Genomic DNA, 22,758 nt, shown 5'->3' with positions numbered 1-22,758 from the left:
CTCTTTCTCTTTCCTGATAAAGATAACATGACTCTCCATGAAGTACAACAACATGGCCTCAAACAACTGGTAGCTCATAATGATAAAAGTAAATCATTTAGATCAATGTGATTCCATCTCTTCACCTGTTTTTGTACAATTGCTGAGAAGTGTGCTCTATTATCTATACTGCACTGTTTGTCTGATAGGATTCTGAGAGCAAGGATGGACAATTCACTCTAACCAATGAATACAAATGAGAGAGAAGTCTTGTACTCCTTTTTTTTTCACTTTCTCATTAGATTTCCAGACGGCAGTCCTGTCCATCAGCTCACACTGTCTGCATCATCACTGCTGTCTGGCTGCTCAAACATGCTGACTAAACATTGACATTTTCATATTCATCATGTGACACCTGAAAAAAAAATCTGTTTACTCAGGTAACTCAACTCTGTGTCTGTCTGTTAATAACTTGGTTGTAAGTTTCTTGCTTATTGTCTTTGCTTCATGATTGTTAACAGAATTGTTAATTGACTCTTGATTTATAATTTAGAACTATGATAACTATATTAACTATGGTCTGCATGTACAGAGTTTTATTTTCACAGCAATCCAAAACATTTCTGTAGATAATTACATTTTCATTTTCAAACTATTTTTGTTTTTTTCTTTTATTATGGAGCAAAATGTCGATGCTTTTATGTGAAATGTGTTACAATCACTTGACTTTTTAAACAGCGTGCTAATGAATCAAGATATTGATACACACGCGCACGTACACACACACACACACATACACACACGCACACACATACATACATACATACATAATAAAAAATATATACATAAAGTTTTTCTTTCCCCAATGGAGATCAGCATTGGCAAATTCTGGTTGAACTGGTTCACATGTAAACAAAGCAGTAATCCTTCTTGCCAGACATCACTGTGGGTATTATGGTTATGAATCTTAGCATGAAGTAGGATACTAGTTTCAGCTGATTTTCATTCACCAACTTGTCTCACACCAGATACTTTTACAAGACAAATGCAAAGTTTTATAATCCTGATTAAATCCATGCATGTCACTGTGAACAGAAATGTGATGTTTTCACAACCAGTGTCCCAACTCTTTGAATGTGATCATCTTTGTAGACTGAATTAGTGTAAACCCAGCAGGCCTGTCACACTCTATCAGCTCCATTTCACAGCCTCACCAGCAGCTCTGTTTGTTTGCCTTCAAGAGCTGTGACGTTTCAGAGAATCATCCGTCTGTTGCAATATTCACATTCACTCTTTGGGGCAGTCTTTGAGTGGAAAACATGCAACATGTGTGTTGGTTAACAATAGGTTTATGTTTGGTCCTTTGTGGTTGTGATGAGCAATTTTAACTGTGAATCTTTACACTGCCATATATAATAGACTGATTCACTGATTAGACAAAATAATTTAAAAATTACTCATTACATGTGGCTATAACTGTGAGTGCGTGTGTCTTCTATAATACTTTTAAGGTATAAGAGGAAAAATAGACACATTATGAGTTTTTGAAATTGTAAGGTTAGCTTTAACAGATTCTCCTGAATAGATAAATCAATATAAAACAAAGATGCTTGACAATTTTCATCAATTGTTTAAGTCATCAGACACTTCTTCTAAAGAAACCATAAATATACTGTATATAAGTACATTATTATTTTTTGCAGTTTTTATGTGAAACACATATCCCTTTAGGTTTGCAAAAATCCTTTAAATGAACAATCTAAGACAAAAAATGCCTGAAAAAGGTATTTTTTTAAAGAAAAAATGACTAAACATTGAACAAAAATGAACAGTTTGATGCATTAAACGTGGGAATAGTTCTCATTTGGATGTTTATGTAAATATTGAGAGGGTCTTATCATTTTGTCTCTGCACATCCACTACTGAAGCTCATCTGATTTAGTGTTTAGCTTCACTGACAAAACAAACAAAGCAGCACAAAAAGATGATTTCAATAAAAGTCTATACAGCTCATAGTGAATATTTCGTTTGGAAGTGGTTTAACATTTTCCATGAAAGCACAAAGCTACTGAGAATATTTATTGACAAAGAGAGGATATTTACAATCCTCTTTTGTTTCCAGGTTCTGCTTTTTAGTAGTCATTGACCAGATGCCAGTCTCAATTCTACACTCCTCAGGATCACATGTTTGGGGCTTAGTGATATCTCAGGCTTTCAGACTCTCCCTGGAGAATCCAGATAGCGAGCATGAAAATGACCATGAGCCAAAGCTAACCATGGTTGGCACTGAAGAGCTAATTTGAGGAGCGGCACTAAAAGCAGCAGCAAGCTAATCCACAATAACCTGTGTTTTTTTTTTTTTTTTTTTGTGTCTATGATTAAACAATACCCAGTTTGCTGGAAAAAGAATCAGGTCTAAGTGTCCATCCAACATAATTTTTAATACACTATAAAACATGGGATTTCAATTTGATCTGTTTATTATTTATATACTTTTATGACATGTACATCACCTTTCTAGACACTCCTTTGTCTAAAAATCTGAGTTTTATATTGTTACTACATGCAGGAAACTGTATGCAGACAGAAATGCTATTTAACAATTTAAAACACAGTATTACCGTCATCGTTGATAATGATTATTGATGGTAATCACAGGTGTTACATGTCATTGGTAGGAATTATTATTTATAAAAAAAATCAAACATTTCTTCGGGGCGTTTTATAACGTCACATTTGAGCGCCTACTTGCAGACAAAAAAAAAAAAAAAAAAACTTTCGTCACCAAGCTGCGACAGGCATACTCTCCAGTCGGTGGAGAGTCGGGAGACGATCTAAACGTCGCGGCTGTCGGAGAGACATTGAGCGGCCACTGACACGCTGTTTGTTCTTTACGGAGGTGTTCTGGTCGCCACATGACGCCCAGCAGACGGAGAGAGTCCAGATCAGACCTGAACCCGGATCAGTCCATGTTAGCCTCCACTACAACAACTTTACTGCCTCCTAGCTGCTAGTTAGCTGGTCGTGCTAGCTTGTTAGCATCTGCTAGTTGGATGCAAACACTGGCTGCTGCTGCTGTTGGTGGGAAACCGGGAGGCGAAGAGAAGGAGCGTTTTAACCTCATCAAGGAGCAAGAAGCCTCCTGCTCCTCCAAGAGGAAGATATCCGATTATAAAGGGAATCACGGCGGAGGCCCTTTGTCCTCTTTTCACCTCCACGTTGCTCAGGTAAACACAGTCTAACATTACTATGTGAAAAGAGCAGAACTGGGTGATATTAGAAGTGAAGGACCACTGTGAGTCGGCCTAGCATTAGCCGGCTAACCAGTATAGCTCCTTGGCTACAGAGTTAGCTTTGCTCCAGGCTAGCCGACTTAAAGCACCGCTGTTTATCTGAAAAAACAAGTGTCACACACACAGCTCAGCCTGGTGGGGTTTGTTTTGTGTTTTAATGATTTTTTTAAACCTGTCAATAAAAGCCAGCCCAGCAGAGTTTGGCTGCTTCGTTGATAACATTGAGTCTTTTAAACAAACGGCTCAGCGCGAGGAGCTCAGCGCGAGGAGCTCCTCGCGACTTTCCACTCTGTGATGATGAGCTCAAACTTTATGAGAGGGAAAGTTTCTCATCCACTTCATGGTTTATGCTTTACACACACATACGCAGATCCAAATCAGGAGCCGAACTACATCTTTTATATTCTTGAGAAATCCTCAAAGGTTTGTGTGTGAAGCTCTCTCCAGATGTTTCTGTGTACAATCAAACTCACGGGAGAAGGAAGCTTTGTGCAGGTTGTTGAGAGATTTAGAGAAACAGAATGAGCTTAATATTTTTGCAATGCTCAGGAGCACTTGGTTTTGAACTTCTGAGCAGTAGTTTTAGTGCAGGGTATACTGAGATGTTTATCGATATAAATAGGCGTGAAATTATAGAAAACAACAGTTTCTAAGTTTTGAATCTCATCCTCATTATGTTGCTATTTCACCCATTTATATGCAGCTTTGAGAAACCTCTGTACTTTCTTTACAGGTCGCTTATTATCTGTTAAAGAAAATAATTTACTTCTGCACGCTCAAAGACGAATAAAAACAAACTTGGTGTAGGTGTCTTGTTGTTGTCCAGGCGGCGTATTTTAAAAGGATAATATTTGATCAAGATCTCTGGTACTAAAATATCCTGTTTACATGTGCAACAAATAACTGTACTACAGTCCACTCGCTTGTAACCTGAGATTGACCCCTCAGTGTAGCTGGCAGCCTGTGTATACACAGACTCATGTCTTTCTTTACACTTCACACTATAATGGACTTATTTGATCATTTCTGGTCGTTCTCTTCTGTTGTTTTTCATGTCTGAAAGTTGGTCAGTTTGATTTTAAATGTCTTCACAAGACCCCAGTTTGAGAATCACAACTCGAAAGCAGTTTTAGAGAAGTGGTTCTTTGAATTTCCTCTACAGGAGACAGCTGTTGCTTCTCCTCTTAACCTGCCCTTGAAGAGCACCCGCTTATGGGTTTGTAGCCCCGCACGCCCAAAAGAGTGAAAGAGCCAAAGAGATTATGAGGTGTGTTATTGTTTTCATGAAAATTTTTTTAAGTCATCATTTTTCTTCAGTCTCATTTCATGAAATATATCGTGAAAGAATCGTAACGTGAACCCAGTATCGTGAATCGTATCTGGAGTTGAGTAAATTGTCAGCCCATAACCCTGCATGTGAAGAAAGCTCGTGGAGGACTTCTGCATTGACTGAAAAGACCTCTCAAGTAAAGTCAACAAGTGACCAGCTACTGTACTTCACAACCTTCACTGTAGGCTGAGAGCTCAACTACAGTGCTGTCGCTTGTAGGAGCCCAAACTCCACAAAGTGAAAACAATTGGGACTAAAAAAAGCTACACAAATGTGCAGAAACTCCACGTTGTCGACTTTGCAGAAAGCATTTTTAAACAACGGCTTAAACGTTTATTCTGTCTGGTTAGTGCGACTTGCATTCCTGATTTCATGGTAATAAATTAGTTTTCTGGTGTAATCAGTCATTTTTCCCTCCATTATTTTCCGTAATGTATTTTACTTCATTTAGCAGAAGCTTTGATAGCAAACCGAATATATCTGAGAGTAAGTAAACATGAAGTATTGGCTGTTTGGTGTCATAGTTATTAAAAAGCTAAGCATCTTGAATTACTATAAAAACAGGCTGTAAACTATCTTCAAACTTTGCAGCAGTGGGGTTTTTTTTTATTGCCCACAACTTTTATTTATAGTCCAAATACCTTCTATGGATCCCTTTGAAATTCATGCACGAGATTTAAAGCTTTCCTTCTCCAGAAGTGAGACTCTATAAGAGGCATAGATCACAGACTGCAAATACAAAGAGACGCTGATAATATTGAGACATGAACAGAATATTTTAAAATACAACTTTCTGGCTGGGGATATAACTCCACGTCCTTGAAGGGGTTTGCAGAGAGCAGCACATTGTGGCTCTGTAGCTGACCTCAGGGCCTTACTATAACCATTGTCATATGGACATCGAGATATCCTGCCTTTGAACCCATCATTGACTAAACATGAAGTGAGATGAGTAAGATTTGTTATAAAGGATGTCAACAGTTTTATTCAGAACTATTGAAAGCAGACCTGTAATCCAAGTGCTGAAACAAGCCTAATAATTACTGATAAAGACTTGATCACATTGACATTATGGAGCTGGTCTGATAAAAGACTCCCTGTTGGTAATAACCATCTGACTTTAACCTGCTTGGATAATACATCATGCCATCTGGTTTTATTTTGGAGATTGGGAATTGTGACATGTAAAATGGATTGGTAGAAAAGTTCCTCTTAAATCAGATAGCTTTGTACTGTGTTCCTCCCGTCTGAAAACATTATTGCTGACGGTTGGGTTCTTTTTAACCTTTCCAGTTTTTTGGATTTGATCATATTGACTGAAGATAGAAGAGACGGACATGAAACATGGGAACACTTGTATCGAGCGCCAACCTTAAAATGTTCAAGATTTCAATCCGGAGTCAAGAAGCCTCAAGTTGAATCTCATTATTGAGATGAATGTGTCTTTTAAACATGCTTTCGTGGCAGCGTCACAGTACTCGGTGTGGAGCAGGATAACTGCAGGGCAAGCATGAATCTGTTTTTAAAAGCGGCATTCTACACACTCGCTGCAAAGGAGAGGGAGCAGAGAACTAAGAAGATGTTTTTTTTTTTCCCCCATGAGAAATGGTTCAGCAGCAGTTTCAGTAGGAGTGGTTTAAAAATATCACAGTAAAAGTCTACAAAAGCAAACTATGGCCAACACTGAAATATAATCAAGTCGCTCAAGAAAAGGACTCTCAGCTCTCGAGTTAAAGGTCTCATATTCTGCTTTTCTGTTATGTTCTATTATGCTCTTTAGTGTGTTTTCCAGGTGTCTTGTGCGAGATTAGGGACATCTACGTGGAAAAAAATCAAAGTCTTCTTCTACGTCCTCATGTTAGCAGTAGCTGCATGTAACACTCAGTCCCTTGCCCCCTCAGAATGAAATTTGCCAGTGTGACGTGGACGTCTACGCCCATGTGACGCGAGTGCTTAGCGATTGACCAATTACAACTAGTGATGTAATGATCCTCACTCAACTCACGATACGATTCAAAAAAACTGGGTTCAAGGTTAGGGATGTACAGATTAATCGGGAGGCAGTTAAAAATCGATCTCAAAGGTGTCACGGCTCACATCAATACTTTAAAAATGAAACGCAGTAACATGGTCCAAAATCAACACCTGCCAAAGGCCAAATGTGGGTAGGTTTTCTGTCTGGTGGGTACATTACAGAGGACTATCTGCTACAGAGCGGGTAAATGTTTGAGCATAAAGAAATATAAACTACAAGTATGAAGCATGTTTTATGTAGCTGCAGCTCCTCTCTCTGCTGTCATGACTGTGAGCATCGCGGAGCACGCCGAGAGTCTAAAACTCCAACAGACACATCTGATGGATTTGATTGTATTGCATCGTAAACTCTCTCTTATGTTATTGTATCTGTATACAGTAACACAGCAGAGGGGCAACATTAAGAAGACATTTCAAAGATGGCCGATGGTTTTGGATATAGAGAGAAACTCGGTTGAGCAGATGAGAAAGACATTTCTAAGTTGCAGTGGAATGCTTTGATTTTCTTTTTTTTTTTTGATGCCATGATTGGGCAGTCATCCAAACCTTTTAAGGACCTGAAACACTGCTAACTATCAAACCATACAGAGACATTTGGGTTATTAGGGAATCATGACATGATTAGTGATTTGATGAGCATCCTCAGTCCAGAGGGCATACGTTGCTGTTGCTCTGGTTAAGATGCATTCGGTGACTTCTTCAAAGAAAGATTTCTAGAGAGTCCCAGCATGTCTTATTGTGGGGGATTAAACAAAACGGTCAGATTTTTAGTTTCCTATGACTATTTTTAGTGCGCAGACTGTCGAGCCAACTGTTGGACTTTTCCTCAGCTGTCTTAAATGTTGTAAAATCCGTTTGAATGGTTTCACACACACACAAAAAAGAAATGATGGCGTCTCGAACAGATGGGCAGGTGAGAGGAAATGTAAAGACGTAGATGTGGGAGTATTGGTGAGGAAAAAAAGACAGCAGGGAGGAGAAGATCGGCCAAATGTGCCGCACGGATAGACGTCGTTACAGGTGCTAGAAAATAGGAGGGGAGAGTTTGAGGGCAATGAAACGGGCCTCATGAGGAAGAAGAGAAGAAGCATACAGATAAATGAAAGTGGTTCTAAAATAACACCAGCCCACAGTCAGCATTGTGTGTGGGCAGAGGCACTTTGAGAGAGAGAGAGAGAGAGAGAGAGAGAGGGAGGGAGAGAGAGAGAGATCAATGAAAGAGGAAATGAAAGGCCTTCTCTGTGGGGAGGTCCAAGTCACCTTGAAGAAAGAGGGATCTCCCATCTCCTCTTCCCACTGTTGTCTTTCTTTTAAAAGGGCCATAAAGTAGGACAACAGCGTTAAGATGGGCAGAATAAAGATTCATCTTTGAGTAGGTTAAAGGTTTGGAGATTATAACAACCGCAGTAGAGGTTTCACTTCTTCACACGCTATGAAGAAACTCCCGATGGCGTTGTTCAAACGCACCTTGTACATGTTCATTCTTCTCGTAGAACGAGCAGACTGCATTCAGTGGAGCGTACACACTTCCTTTCTGGTGGATCTTTAGGCACCTGAGGGGGGGACAACAGCAAATGTCCTACCCCCCCCTTTCAAACAGTCACCTTCTGTATCTGGGAGATTGGCCACACAATGCACATCTTCACATCACACTACAGACCTATTAGAGATGATAAAACACACACACACACACACACACACACACACACACACACACACACACACACACACACACACACACACACACACACACACACACACACACACACACACACACACACACACACACACTCTGTATTGCTCAGTCACCGCTCTGTGGATTAATGAACAGTTTGAAGTCATGGTTGACTGCTAGAGTAGGTAAAATTACCACAAGACAAATGGGGACGTCGGGACATGATTTAGAGTTTTCTGCCAACTATCAGATGATGCTCGGTAAAGTGAAACCTGCGTAAATGGTTGGGCTCTTTTTTAGTTTCATTCTATTGATTCTATTTAAAGGTGTGTATGTCATAATATATATTTTAAGTGATTTCATATTTTAGCATGGCAACTTCTCTCTGCATTTTGTCTGTACACGTTCAACAATGAGTTTCCATGGGGTAATATAATTTTTCAACATTGCTCTAATCTTTCCTAGTGCACTATCCTCATTATCAAAGAAAAATAAAAGTCCCAACTTTTAGATTTCTCCTCTTTGGTTTTTTTCACCACTCGATCTCTCCACCTCTATTATGCCATCATCAATTCTTCGAGGTCTTTCTGGCTCCTTTCAAATGCTTTCTTAATGACTTTGAATTCACTCTCGGGGTCGAGTGGAGATTTACAGGCAGCTACAGCCGACCGTGGGTGTTTTCCTCGGGTTGTGAATGGCCCTCTGCTCTGTCTCTGTGAGGCACAAGGAGCGTGTTAATAATTCAGTGCTTTGCCATGTAGCTCTGAGTTGGTTAATGAACAGGGGGGGGGAGGAATCTCCCAGGCATATCGCTTTGATGTGTGCTGTAGTAAGAATGCTGTGCCGTAGTGCGGCGACAAAACAAATAGATTGTGGATGCATTATGTTTGAAAGTGAGGCTGTGGTAGATCATGTTGTATCTACGGTCCTACAAGGGATGTGCAGATTTAATCGTGAGGCAGTTTAAAATGGATTCAAAGGTGTCGAGCTTTGAATTCTGATGACTTATGAATGGCAGTAATATGGTGAGCGTCAGCAGCTGTAGAGCAGAGGCGGTTGGTTGTCGTAAGCAGGTCGGTTATCGTGGCGGTGGAAGCATTTTAGCTCCTCAAGACAGAAAGTGAGCAAATATTGCAACAAGACAAGAGAACTACACAAATAGCACAACCAACACGATGCAGCATTTAATGGACTCCAGAATGAGAAGCTTCAATCACCTGGCGATTCTAAAATAAGTCGTGAGAGAATCGCATCGTGAAGTCAGTATCGTGAATCGTATCGTAGGTTGAGTGAATCTTTCCATCCCTCATTTCTGCTCCTCTTGAGACAGAATAAAGGAGAGGCTCTTCATCCTGGACTAGAAGAGACTTTTTCTTTGGTGATTCAATCGTCCTGATCAGTTTGATTGATGTGGATTTTAAAATAAATAAATAATAAAACAGATTTAATTTGCTCATTTTAATGTTATTTCTTTAATCAGCAGGTGCTTCAGGGCTGCTGCTTTCTTGTGCAACTTGGCTCGCTAAGCACGCCTCACCCTGCCAGTTCTTTTCTGCTACAGTAAATAAGCTGTCCTGCTGCTGCTTTTAGTTTCCACAGACTTTAGACAAACTTTACAGTAGACGCTGGTTCACACGAGGTAGGACACTCATTCCAGACAACAAGAAAGCCTTTTGTTGAGAACAAACTCCTCGCTTTAACAGTGCTGATGCATGACGCCATATTCACATTTTATCTGTGCTTGAAGAAAAGCAGCTACCCAAGTGAAAGTGGAGAGTGCTCCATGACGGTGAATTCATTGAGAAACCAGGCTGTCTGATAATCCTGTTCAAACACATTTGTTTAACATCATTGGGCACCTTGTTAAAGAAATATCACTGACTGTCCCTGTTGATCCAGTATCTCTATTCTTTGCCATGCAACAGTTATTCAGTTTCATACAGTCAGACATTGATGGCATATTGACCAAGGTGGAGCCAAAAGCCGGGTTTTCTCTCGATGTCGTTGGTTCAGTTGTCTAATAGTACTGAAGAGTTCATAAAATATGATGGCAGCTTTTATGCGTTTTTTTTTCTTTTTTTTTTTACCATGTCACCATGTATTTGTGTATAAAAGTTGCCATACACTGCACAGAGCCGAGCGCAGTCCTGTGGAGAGTTCCTGTCAGAGAGTGTCGGGCTTTTAGCTCAGACCTTTTCCATCTTCGCCTTTAACACAATTGCATCTCTTTGCCGCCACCCACGACTTATTCCCTCTCAAATGCCCACCAGTCCTTCTCTGAGACTGCAGCAGAGGTGCAGGATGAAAAACCATTTGAAAGGAGGCCTCTCCCAGCAGAGGTCCCGTTGGCATGGAAACGGCTGTCTTTGTGAATGTAGGCTTCCCTTACACGCCTCGTCGGAGGTTTCCCACTGTCTCATGGTCCAAGAGGAGGCTTTGGTAACAAGTAAACCTTCAACAGTTCAACAAACATGCTCTTATATTAGCTTTGGTTTTTTTTCTTCATACCCTTTGTTAGTTTATATTCAGGACATTAGATTTAATGTCCCGAGGTCTCATTTATACAGCAGTGCATAAATCCATACTTAAAGTGTGCCCAAAACCCTGACACAGCTTTCACACGAAACAACTGAGATTTACAAAACCATGCACTCTCACACTGTTAGGTGCCGGGTGTTTCTGCTGTACATATCCAATGATAAAATCAATCAAACACACTTTGGATTTATTCAGACGACATCAAACAACAGCAACACAACACAAACACAAAGTGTTCATGTCAACAGTTTGGCTAATATTCTGTTAAAAGGTACGGCCCACAAGTTCCTTTCCATTTGGATACACTTCTGATAGGGCTCAACAGTGTGGTTCTTGAAGTAAAAATCCCATTTTATATACAAGAAGAAAAGACAGATTGGTGGAAAGAACTACACTACACATCATCCGAGAGTGTCACTTCTGTGTCTGTGATTGGTTGAGCTTGCTGGGGTCATTTTTTTTCGCCCTGCACCTCAGCGCTAGCTAGTGAGTGAGTTAACATGGAATGTACTGATAACCATGTCATGCTACAGTGAATGTAGTTCATATTCACACAGCACAAACTACACAAGTTTAAAACACTTGCATTAACCGTTTCGATATGATAACATTGACCAAAGTAACTGGTGTTGGATTGTTGTTCCTTGACTCGGGATGAAAAGTATCTACACAGTCTTGTACGTTTGCCTTTCTTTTTTTTTTTGAGTTAAATGTACTATAGTCAGTGGTTGTCTTGGTTCCAGGTTTTAATCACTTATCACTTGGATTTTGTTAAAAATCACTGGAGGATTTAAATGTGGAATTTTAATTTGTTAAGCACATTCACCTGAAAAGTAGGCGGTCTCTTTTGAGCTCTAGAAAGGTGACATTACATGGACTTGTTAATGTCAGACATTTCAGTCATAGCAAACATTTTTTTCTTTTGAGCTCACAACATACACTTAGTTCCTATCCAGATGTAGATGTGCTGCTTTGAGAGTCTTACGCTGTTAAACGTATACAGACCTAAAAGAAGAATAAATCTGGTTGACACATTTAATCCACAAAATTACTGACGTGTACGTCTTCATGAAAAATTAAACTAACACACTCCTGCATGCAATGTTGAAAATGTGAGCGTGTGGATCATCCTCATGTTCCGCCCTCTGCACGCCCAAAAGAAGCCATAAGAGGTCAACGCAAAGCAAGCGCTGCATGAGTGAAAACAAATACAAAAGAGTGGACAGATTAAAGACTTCCAGAGCTGGATCACAGCGACAACAGGAAGTACAAAATAAACTTTCTAACCCGGAAGTGGAGGGTCTTATGAATGAAGTCAAGTTTAGAAAGCAAAGGTTTTTTTTTTTTTTTTTTGAAAGGCAGGAGGGTCTAAATCAAAAGAAAAACCAGAGACAGCCACGTTGCCGCTGCATTCAGTCCTTCTGCAGCCAAAACGATTTCTCATTATAGTGTCACTGCACTGTTCATGTATACAGGACCCACACTGATTAGCTCATGTATTGTTACGTCAGTGAGCAGCCTCCCTCACTCCACCATTTGATTCATTAGAAGTTTGATCGCTCAGCCTGCACTCTGACTGTAAGGATAATGAGTGTGTGAGCGATGCCCTTTCTTAATTTATCCATCGAAACGATAAACGCGTGCGAGCCACCAGTCGTCTGCGCTCTTATTAAAACCAACAGTGACACTTGATGAGATTTGCCCGGTAATGGAAAACATGATAAAGATCTGTATGGGTTATGGTTTTACATACTGGTTTAGATTGATTATGTTGGTGTACAGTCTGGTTCTGATACTTATAAATGAGACCCCTGAACTGTAAATAGTTTTTAAGAGTGTGTGATCATCATTTAACTGCAGCTCTTACGTTTAGTTTCACCTTTTTTTAACACATTTTTTTCATCACCTAAACTAAAAGAGAAGTTTACTTTCCAATTGGCTCGAACATGTCCCGTGTTCTCCTTTTTTCTTCCACATGTTTAGCATGGGTTAAAGATGATTGTCATCGTCCACTGAGCCCTCTCCCCCATTATGACAGTGTGATTCAAAGGCCCTGCCTTCTGTCTTTGTGACTATTGATCCTTCTTTATCAGTTCAGAGGCAAACTAAGTGATCAGCCTTTCAGGTCTTTATTACCAAGAAAATGCAACTTCCAATGTTTGTTGTTATTGGTTTAAAAAAAAACAAAAAAAAACAAAAAAATCAAGCTTCCGCATTTCTGTAAGAGTGTTTATTAAGTTTTAAAATCTCTACGGACCAGCCAGCGTCTCTCCTGCCCAGTTCAGGGTCAGTCACAGTGGAAGGCATTGGAGGAGGTGATACCTCCATCTGTTTTCAAAGTTGTAAAGCAGACTACGTTTCCAATCCTCACGAAGAGATTGTTTTAATTAAGGAATGGTCTGGATATGCACCGCCCTGATTCATGCTGCCCATTGTCATGATATCCTTAGTTCAGTATCTTCCCTCACAGTAGGTTTAGTGTGATTTGTTTGTATGCTACCTGCAGTGCTATACTCCTGCATTGCACACAATGACTTCATTGTCCAACTATGGGTGTATGTTGCCCAACCCTGGTCATTTGCTTACTTCAGTTCCTTATCATGCAAATACTGCTTGAAATTAGTGATTTGATGCTGTACCTTCCTTGTTGACAAGTAGATGTATCCACTGCTTAGTCAATTAAAAACAAGAAAGGCCTGGGGAAAAAAATCACTCGTCTCCACTTGTGACGACAGCTGAAATGATAAACGGTTGTGAGTAGGGATGTAAAGAGACAGTAAGTTCACTGTTCAACACAAAACATAGCTGTTTTTCGGATTCGGTTCGGTTCTGATGGTCTGGGTTGTTGGAGGGTTTTTATTTTCATCTTTACGAGTTTTAGGCGAAATATACAGGAACAACTTTAAGGGATTAAGAAATAATAAAAAAACAAAACAACAAATGATTAAATTCCGAGTGTTTCCTTATCCCAGCTCATGGACTCACAGGCACACAAACAGAGCCAACACAGAGAGAAATACTCTGCTTGGAAACTCATACCTAAAACCACCATTTTCACGTGCGCGTTGAACCGCAGATATAGTACTGAACGGTTCGATATTGTGTTGAACACTGTTGCATTCCTCCTTGAGTATCACCAACAAACCCAAAGATATCTTTCTGCCCAAGTGTATTGATTTGAGATCTCTTTTCTGTAACCTATACGTGGGTTTGTAAACTAGTAAATAGACTAAAGACACGCTAAAGATATCGAAAAGTCTTTATTTGTTAGTGAAAATACAAGGTGCAAGAAAACTAACAAAAGAAATCAAGCACCTTGATATCACACACAGTAGCACTTTGCTTTGTAAATGTTGAATAGTTACTGATTAGTGACCAACTGGCATTCATCGACGCAGATGGGGTCAAGGAGGAGGAGAAACCCATTGAAGAAAAGAGGTCAATCAGTGGTACTAACATACAAAGTCTTCTTTTTATTCTTTTCCGTCTGCCAGCTATTTCTTTGAATTAGTCAATTTGATGATATTTTCAAATTAAATAAAATTAAAGTTAAATTCACAAAAAAAAGAAGAAGAAAAAAGGTCACGGCCATCGTGGCATCCGGTCCTCATCTCTTCTCTGTCACACGGATAGAAACAGACGGCTCGGCTCTGTTATCTGTTCTATGAATTCTCCGTTCAAACCTTTTTGGATTTAAAGCTTACTGAACTGTACAGGATGTAGCAGAGAAACTTCACAGGTAACTTTTTCCACATCACACCTTCAACGACACAGTCTTGTCAACCAAGAAACTGGAAGTCTTTGCAGCTTGAAGTTATGTAGATCAACAGTTTTCTGGCCCACTTTTTTTTCTCCTCTTCTCTTCTGGATGAATTATTTACTGTTTATCAAATATAAAGTAGGCTGGTTGCTCTAAAATGCATCTGCTATGAACTGATCCCAACTAGAGACAGAGGCGCAGATGTGTTGGGGTGTGATTTCTAGCGCTAAATATAAAGGCGCTTTTGATATCAGATGCTTTTGTTTTGGACTGTATTTATATTTTAGTATTGCATAAATTAGCTTTTACACAGTTCCTCCTTCGATCGAAGTGTAATAATAGATTATTTTCAAGTCCTAAGGTATTCGTGGCACCAGAGGAATGTGTTGCATTGTCATTGTAGGATATCCTCCCTCAGACCTGACCTGGGTAGCTTTCCGCTTGGGGGACACAGGCAGCTGGCAGCTCAGTTAAAGTTCCTTTAAGTCTATTAGAGAGGATAATCCTAGAGGGAGAGCCTCAGTGAACAGGAGCAGGTGGACAGTCTGTCCATTCACTTTCCTCACTTTTACTGTCCGACTATAACCTTTCCCCATGCAGCTAATCGCTCTCCAACACATGGCCACCATATGCTTTCATCATTATTCCCTTAAAAGGAAAGACATCTTGACTGTACAAGACGTAAAAAAAAAAGAGAGAGAAACAATGATGTGTGTTGCATGACCTCAACGTCAAAGCTCCTCTCCGAACAAGGTTGCTTCCAAACGATCTCAGAGGTGCCTTTTTTTTCCTTCATTTTTGTTTACTTCTGCGCCGTTGCTCAATTTTTGATATCTCACGGTGGTTTTCTGACATTTGTTGCTCTCTCTACATTTTCTTTATAGCCTCCCGCCTTCCAACTTCATTACCCCTGGCTCGGTCTGTGGTTCAGCATCACTTCAAAGGGAAGGTCTGTGGAGCTGCAGATAACACCGCCGTACCCCCAAGCAGCAACACAGCTCAACAAGAGCCCCAACGCAGTCCCTCCGCTGACAGGTTTGGCTCCTCATATGTCTTGTAGAAAAAAAACGCTCTCTGCCACTCCTGTCTGTTTGCTGCTTATGTTTTTTTTTAATCTTTCTCTTGTTGTACTCTCTGCTGCAATTTGTATAGTTCAGGTCAGCACCAGCCTTCAATGTACACACAGACGGCATTGTTGGCTCGCAGCATTTGTATCAGTTTACAGAACTTAAAAGATGAAAGGAGAGAATAAGTTGTTTTATTCTTAAAAAAAAAAATCTCTTTCCTTTATTTAATATTGCAGACCACCTACAGCTCGAGGTGCGATGAGCAATTCATTCTCATTCCTGAACAAGAGGTGGTGATTCATTTTAAAAGCAGTCACTTTTTCCTCTTGTACTTTCTCATTAAGTTTCACTCGGTGTTGATCGGTTGGCCTGTGGTAGCACTCATGAAGTTTAACGTTATTTTGACATTCCTCGCCTCCAAGTTAAACACTATGAATTCAACACGGTGTTGTTTTTGAATCATCTTCTCATGTCGATGCTTATGTAACACTTAACCCATCCTAAAGTAGTTAGAGGCAGCTCCATGTTCGAGCACTCAGAGTATTTTGCTGGTGCTCAAAGTGTTGTCATCTGTTGGCTTATCTGTGTTTCCATGGTAACGGCACCTGGCTGCTTTGGTTCCTCATGATGTCCTCAGGGATGTAACATGTCTTACCTGCACCTCTGTCCCCCTTTCTGAATATCATATCAGTTGTAATGCTTTCGATGAAAACTAGACTGATGCACCCTAACGTGTCTTCTAAGTAAGCAGGGGGGTGGAAGAGAAATATGTCAGGTAGAAGAAATAGCAATTGTGAAAGAATGTAAGTACGCTCCATGAAAATGTTGGACTAACAGATAAATATGATATCAAATGCTTGACAAAAGATTAAACTTCTAAGTAATGAAGCTTCCAGCCTGACTCACAGGATGTAGACTCTCTGCATCGTCTTCCAAAAACCTGCCTTCTCAGATGGACTTCTTTTCCCTTGACGCTTTCTGTATGCTACTGATTTCACAAACCCCTGTCCCAAATAAAACAACCACCAACCACCAAGTGAAACATAAAAACAAAGCAGACCTCGGCTCTTCTTTCCTTTAAATTGTAATACAGTGTCTTCTTCGTGGGTTGTTGTTTGTCAAGGATTTAAGTCTCTTCAAAACCCAGCTTGGCCCTGCTCCCCTGCAAATTGTTTCACCAAAACAAGTACCACGTTCGCTGAATCCTAAGCCGTAGCCAAACCGAGACATCTGTGATCGCTTTAGAAAAAAATACAACCACGCCAGAGCATGTTTGCCCCTGGCAGATTTGTGATCTTTCTGTCAGCTCTTGTCCATGCACGGGTCTGAACCAGCGAAATCTTGACTCCTACAGGTGACCAAGGTTTGCCTGTCACAGTTACATGCAGCTTAATGATTCATCCTTTATAGTGTACAGTAATATCATGGCTAGCATTTGAATAATTGTAACTTTGCTTTCAGTTAAATGGCTCCACTGTTTACTAAAATCACTCTTATAAATGCATGTTAAACTGTGGTTATACAGTCTATAACTGTATGTGCTGCACTTCATTATTGCGCTTTTGCACGCCTGTCCGTTCTCCCTCTACAGCTGCTGGTTTTGTTTTTTATTACTACTATTTATTTGTTTTTATTGTTATATTGATTGCGCGTTGCTCTCTTAATTTAATTCTACTTTGATATAATGACAATAAAGGGAATTCATTCTACTGTTCATTGAGAGAAAGAAGCCCATTTATAAAACTGTCTTAGATCATGGCTCATCTTTTGTCCAGTTCAGATCTGCTCATTTTTGCACAAGTCAAACCATCAGGTCAAATTCTCTTATTCATTCTCAGGACCAAACATTCCTTTTCCTGAACTCTGATCAAGTGTATGCACCAATTTGTGCTTTTTCTGCACCGCTTCAGGATTTTGTCTCGCGTCTTCAGTGAGTGAAACAAACGTTGCGTGCCTCCGTGTGTGAGCATAGAACTGCAACAGTTAGAGTGTGCACCGAAGCTTGATACTATGATCTTTCTGCTCGGGCAGATTGTCGACACACATTTCTTCACCATCTAATATCGTCCTATGGCACACCCTTACATCGTCCTCTCTCACTAAACCTGTCTTCTCTCATTGCTTTCTGTTGTTCTTTACAACATCCTCTCTGCATGATTGAAACGTGAGCTAGTCTGCGTTGGGGGAAATCTTTCTCTCTCTCTCTCTCTCTCTCTCTCTCTCTCCTCCACAGATCAGATTCACAGCTGCACATTGTGTCATGATGGGGATTGTCAGGTTTCTGCTCCTGGATTTGAAGGAAGAATCTGTTGGGAAGGTGGGGTCGGAGAGGAAATGAAGCTGCATTCCAGCAGTGATTTATGGAGTCTCTTTCGTAGTCTTTGTAGTGCTGGCTTGTTTGCAGCTGCTTCAGAAAACATAGTATTCCATAAACATTAGAAAACGTCTTTATACTGCAATATAAGGAAGGACTTACCTTTCCGTGATTTGCTAAATACAGTAAGTTATGTGTGTGATCCCTGCACCTGATGTGCGATTTGTGTGAAGGGCTTGGCATAAGGTTATGTCATAAGTTCTATTGCTTTAAGTATTTTGTTGCAGCGTAAAACCATTTCTTTGTTATGTAACTTTATTTATTTCTTTGTAACACTTGAGTCTAACTCATAAGAAGGATTTTATGTCGTTCAGTAATGGAGTGGAAAGGACTCGCGTTTAATCCTGAAACTTTCAGTAATTTGGATCATCAGATTATCGACACGGCGGTGACACCTCAGCTGCACAAATCCAAGAGAAGAAAGGGCACGTCTTGTGTTGTTTCACTCGTCTCTCTTCAATCTCTGGATTCTTCTGGTGATTTTGTTCTCTGACGAAATGTTGCGTAACCCCAGTGCTTCTGTGATATTTTAAACAGAGTTACTCAAAACTGAACCGGGGCCAGGAAACACGCCGTTACATTCCTCCATGTGGAATCATTTTATTTGCTGCAGCTGACCCAGACTGAAGTTTGCAGGCATCTGGATCCTCTGTGCCCGCCTCTCTTCAGAGCACTCTGGAAACACTCTGAACTTTTCCTAGAAAGCCCTGGGATACAGTGGTTAAAAGTTGGCTAATTTTGTTTCCTAACACAGGGGTTTGGCTCACACAAACATTACAGATTTTGCAAAACTGAAGTAACCTTTTGTTTCGGCATTGAGGAGAGAACTTTAGACAACATACTCCTAAGAGGATGATGACCGACAGCCACATATCATAAAACAAACAGATTTGCTAAATAACTTTCACTATCTGTACTCAGCTCTGATGAAGGTGGAGGTTGTTGAGGTATCGGCATAGCAGCAGACACTGAAGGGATGGACACGTCGCTGGCAGTGTGTCACAGGCCAGCAGCTGTTGCTAATGAAAGGTAGATGTGAACTTGATTACAGGCCAAAATAAAAGCTGGGCTATTGTGGAATTTGTGAGTTGGCTCTAAGTCTGTGTTTATACTCAGGCTCTGTCTCAGCAGATACACTATGTCAAAGGTATTCTATGAGGACTTTCATTCCTGAACAACTCCTCCTTTAGCATAGGAAACACTGGAGCATCCTTTACCTTACCACAATGAATTGTGGGGCGGCAGCTCTGCTGTAACTCTGACAGCGTCTCTTATCACACACCACGATTCTCACAGGATGTTCTTCTCCGTGCTTCTGTTGATTTTGTTGATGTCGTTTTTTGACGTCATTGTCTTGGATCCTCGGGCGGGGATAAACTCCTCCTCCGAGGTGCATATGTGAACAGCTGGGTCAGGAGAATATCCGGAGAAGTCCTCCTGTATCAATCACAATATTACCTAAAGTGCAAATGTAAAAATGGATGATTGGATCTTGCCTCTAAAAAACACTTCATTCCAAATGTTTGATTTGAAGTTTAGTTTGTTTTACCTAATGACACGATTTATAGATCAAATAAAAATGTACAGAGACGATGTTTGTCAACTTATCCTGTAACATCTGTCCACTTCTGTAAACAAAAGCCAGTAACTTCACGTAAGCCGTAACACATTTAGCCACCTCAGTCCTGCGCATCACCACAAATCAAGTTCAGAAGACGAGAAAGCTGAATTGTGGATATTTTCAGTCAGTCATCTCTTTTTTTCTGTCTCACAGTTATCAGATGTCAAACAGCTGCATCGCCTGTCAAGGCATCTGCTCAGTTCACAGAACTCCATGGCCATATCCAGATTTGTTTATGTCAACTTAGAAATCCTATCCATCCTATTCTCTCCACACAAAGTTAGTTTTTGGCCTCACTGTGAGTCTACTGGGCTTAATATTTCATGTAGGCAGCTGCTCTTAACCAAACAGCTCAGTTTCTCCTGTTAGAACACATGTATCAGTGTTTGTCGTCGAACAAATCAGACCCTCACATGTGCAGAAAGAAGTTGTCAGCCAGTGGATAATGTGCTTCATAGTTTGCATAAGGCCGAGGCGTTCAACATGGGAACATATATGGAGCGTGTTAGAAGGATCACACAGACTCTTATCCAGAGGTGGCCTTTGTTGTAGTTGAACTACAGTATTCATCATCATCATCATCATCATCAATTTATTTAAATCCTCTGAAAACACAGTGAGGGAGTACCCTCATTTGCAATGGAGTCGAGGTAAAAGATGCAGATAATGCAATCAAATGCAATCAATTTTTAAATTTGATTGCATTGCAATATTTATTTATGGGACAATTTGTGCAATAACATCCCATCCATAAATGAACTGTGCATGTCAGTGTTCATACTGTAAATACAGACTTGCATCTTTAAGTTACTGGCATTTCAACTGTTCCTTTTCTGGTGCATATTTTTTCTTACTAGCTCATGATTATTGATTTTGATGCATTTTTTTTTTCTACACTTATATTTTTATCTATTTTAATTTTTTGCACTGTGTGATTTTCTTCTGCTATCCTGCTTTGCTGCTGTAACTCTGTAAATTTCTCCGCTCTCTCCGAGATGAATAAAGGATTATCTTATCTTATAAAAGAAGAGTTTGCTAAAAGGTTTTTTATTCCTGCTGTTTTTCTAATGGAAGTCAAAAATACAAGATTTGCCTGCTGCTGTCATGTCTTCTTCAACACAGCATGACGTTCATATGATCATTCATTTTACATTTAGACATAAACACAATAGGGCACAGCTACCTCGTGATCGACGAGTAGTTGTTCGGACGACCGCTCAGCTGTAGAGTTTTAGAAATGTTTCTCAATCCCCCTCTGACATAGCTGCTGACTTCTGGATGTATACATTCAGGATGGCGATGGTAAACTTAAGGCTGCAGATGCAGGGCTTCCTGCAAGCCCAGCTGCTGTTGAGCCAAACAGCCATCAGTCAGCTACTTTTGTCTTTTGTTTGTGTTCAAAAAAACATGTTTGTGTTGAGTTCAGTTTGATTAGACTGAAATAACAGCAGCTCAGATTGTGTGTTGGTCAGTCTGTGGCCTTGGCTCACATCGGGTAGAAGTAAAAGGACTGAAGTGAAATCAGATTGTTTTTTTTCTTCTTATGTGACTGAATAGTTTCTGATTTAGTTTAATTTTTGGGGACATAAGCAGCATTTTTTTTTTTGTTCTTACAGAAGACTGAATTGAACCAACTTCTTTTGTGGGTGGGAAGATGAACTGCTCAAACTTCTCCCAGGCGTCCATTTGGTAATTCAGAAATAAATAATTCTGTGACCTATGGAAGAACTTAGGGGTGGTGTAGTGAGGTGTTTTTTGTTTTTTTTTGGGAGAAAGACTGTTTGAATCAGCCGTGCTGGAAGTGAAGTCCTCAACATGTATGAGGGTTTATAGAGGTTATGATGTGTCCCGTCTCACATGCAGCTGTTATTTCAATGTGTCAGGTATAAGAATTGTATTGGACTCTGCAGATACCCTTAAATAAAACCTGTTTAGACTCAAAGTTAGATTTGAACAATGCACACAGCATCATGTAAGAGCGGTTTAGCTGCTCAGTTAACCAGCAGCTGCCTTCTCTTTATTTCCTATCAAATGAGACAGAGGAAGAACTGACGCACTTGTGGCAGTGACTCACTGTTCACGCACACTGATGCAGGTGTTGCATGTTGTGCCAGATTATTAAATTGTTCTGCTGTAGTTTTTTTTCTTACAGACCTTTTGAAGAACTGGCTCCATCAGCTTTTATATTTCGGAGAATCAACCTTAAAATCACAGCATCCCTATCTCAACGCTCTGGGCCTCCTGCGCTCGCCTCATATTCTAGACAGCCTCTTGACCTGTTAACTGTTTGATGACTTCTGAGATTGCTTTTTTTTTTATAAAACCTCCCCCCCCCTCTTTTCTCTTCCCTCTCTTTGTCCTCAGAAAGAAACACCTTAGAGTAGGACCAGGAGCTGAGAACACCAGTTGTGGCCTGAGGAAAGAAAAAAAGAGAGAACTGTAAGTAAACACAACTTCTCCGAGGTCAGGATGTGTTGATGTGGATGTAAATCTCACACTCTGCTAAACCTATTACATCTAAAAACTGAAATGCGTCTCTTTTAAAAAACAAATGACAGTAGGCGTGTTGTTTCAATAGCCGACAAAGAAACCAATCCAATTCTCCCTTGGACTATGATAATGTATCAGATCTTTGCACACACGTTTGGATCATAATTTGGTGAGAGATATCAAAGTCTCCTTTTTATATATAGTTTTTATATATTGGTTTAAAGTCCACGGAAAGCTTTTTTTTTTTTTAAATGACTTGTATTTGATAAATATATACTTGATAATGTTATCAGAAAGTGAAACCTGCATGTCAAACAGAAGAACAGTCCTGCAGAGATATTCCTCTTTTATTGTATCGAGTGTGTCAGTTTCACATGTTGGTAAACGATCTCACAAACATCAGCTTCAGGTCTGTGACATGTTTGTCGTCGGGTGGAGTTGATAGGCTGTCAGCTTGAACCCGGCTGTTTCCTAGCAACACCTTTCATGTACAGAACACGATTGTCATGGATTAATTCACTTCTGCTTCACCGCGGTATCGACCACTATAACTAAGTTTGCCTTATATGCACGCTGCAAACACAAAACACTTCTCAA

General features: G+C 40.2%; 1 protein-coding gene across 3 annotated transcripts; it reads left to right on the top strand.

Annotated features, from left to right (window-relative positions):
- The first annotated feature begins 2,724 nt into the window (after positions 1-2,724).
- On the top strand, positions 2,725-22,110 carry LOC306842320 (uncharacterized protein). 3 transcript variants are annotated; one of them, XR_013781722.1, is made up of 4 exons: positions 2,725-3,206; positions 15,494-15,644; positions 18,972-19,085; positions 22,040-22,110. XR_013781722.1 is itself a non-coding variant. In XM_079372495.1 (3 exons), exons 1-3 carry the CDS (start codon positions 3,033-3,035, stop codon positions 22,053-22,055), a joined length of 345 nt encoding a protein of 114 aa, XP_079228621.1. In that variant the 5' UTR covers positions 2,725-3,032; the 3' UTR covers positions 22,056-22,110. The 3 variants fall into 3 exon arrangements, 2 of the variants coding, with proteins under 2 accessions (XP_079228621.1, XP_079228622.1); XM_079372495.1 differs by lacking the exon at positions 18,972-19,085 and having other exon boundaries at positions 22,036-22,110; XM_079372496.1 differs by lacking the exons at positions 18,972-19,085; positions 22,040-22,110 and adding an exon at positions 21,288-21,360.
- The last annotated feature ends 648 nt before the right edge of the window (positions 22,111-22,758 follow it).

The sequence above is a fragment of the Symphodus melops genome, assembly GCF_947650265.1.
Source record: "Symphodus melops genome assembly, chromosome: 2".
Lineage (NCBI taxonomy): Eukaryota > Metazoa > Chordata > Actinopteri > Labriformes > Labridae > Symphodus > Symphodus melops.
The sequence above is the reverse complement of the archived record's forward strand: the minus strand, read 5'-3'. Positions and strand labels throughout refer to the sequence as shown.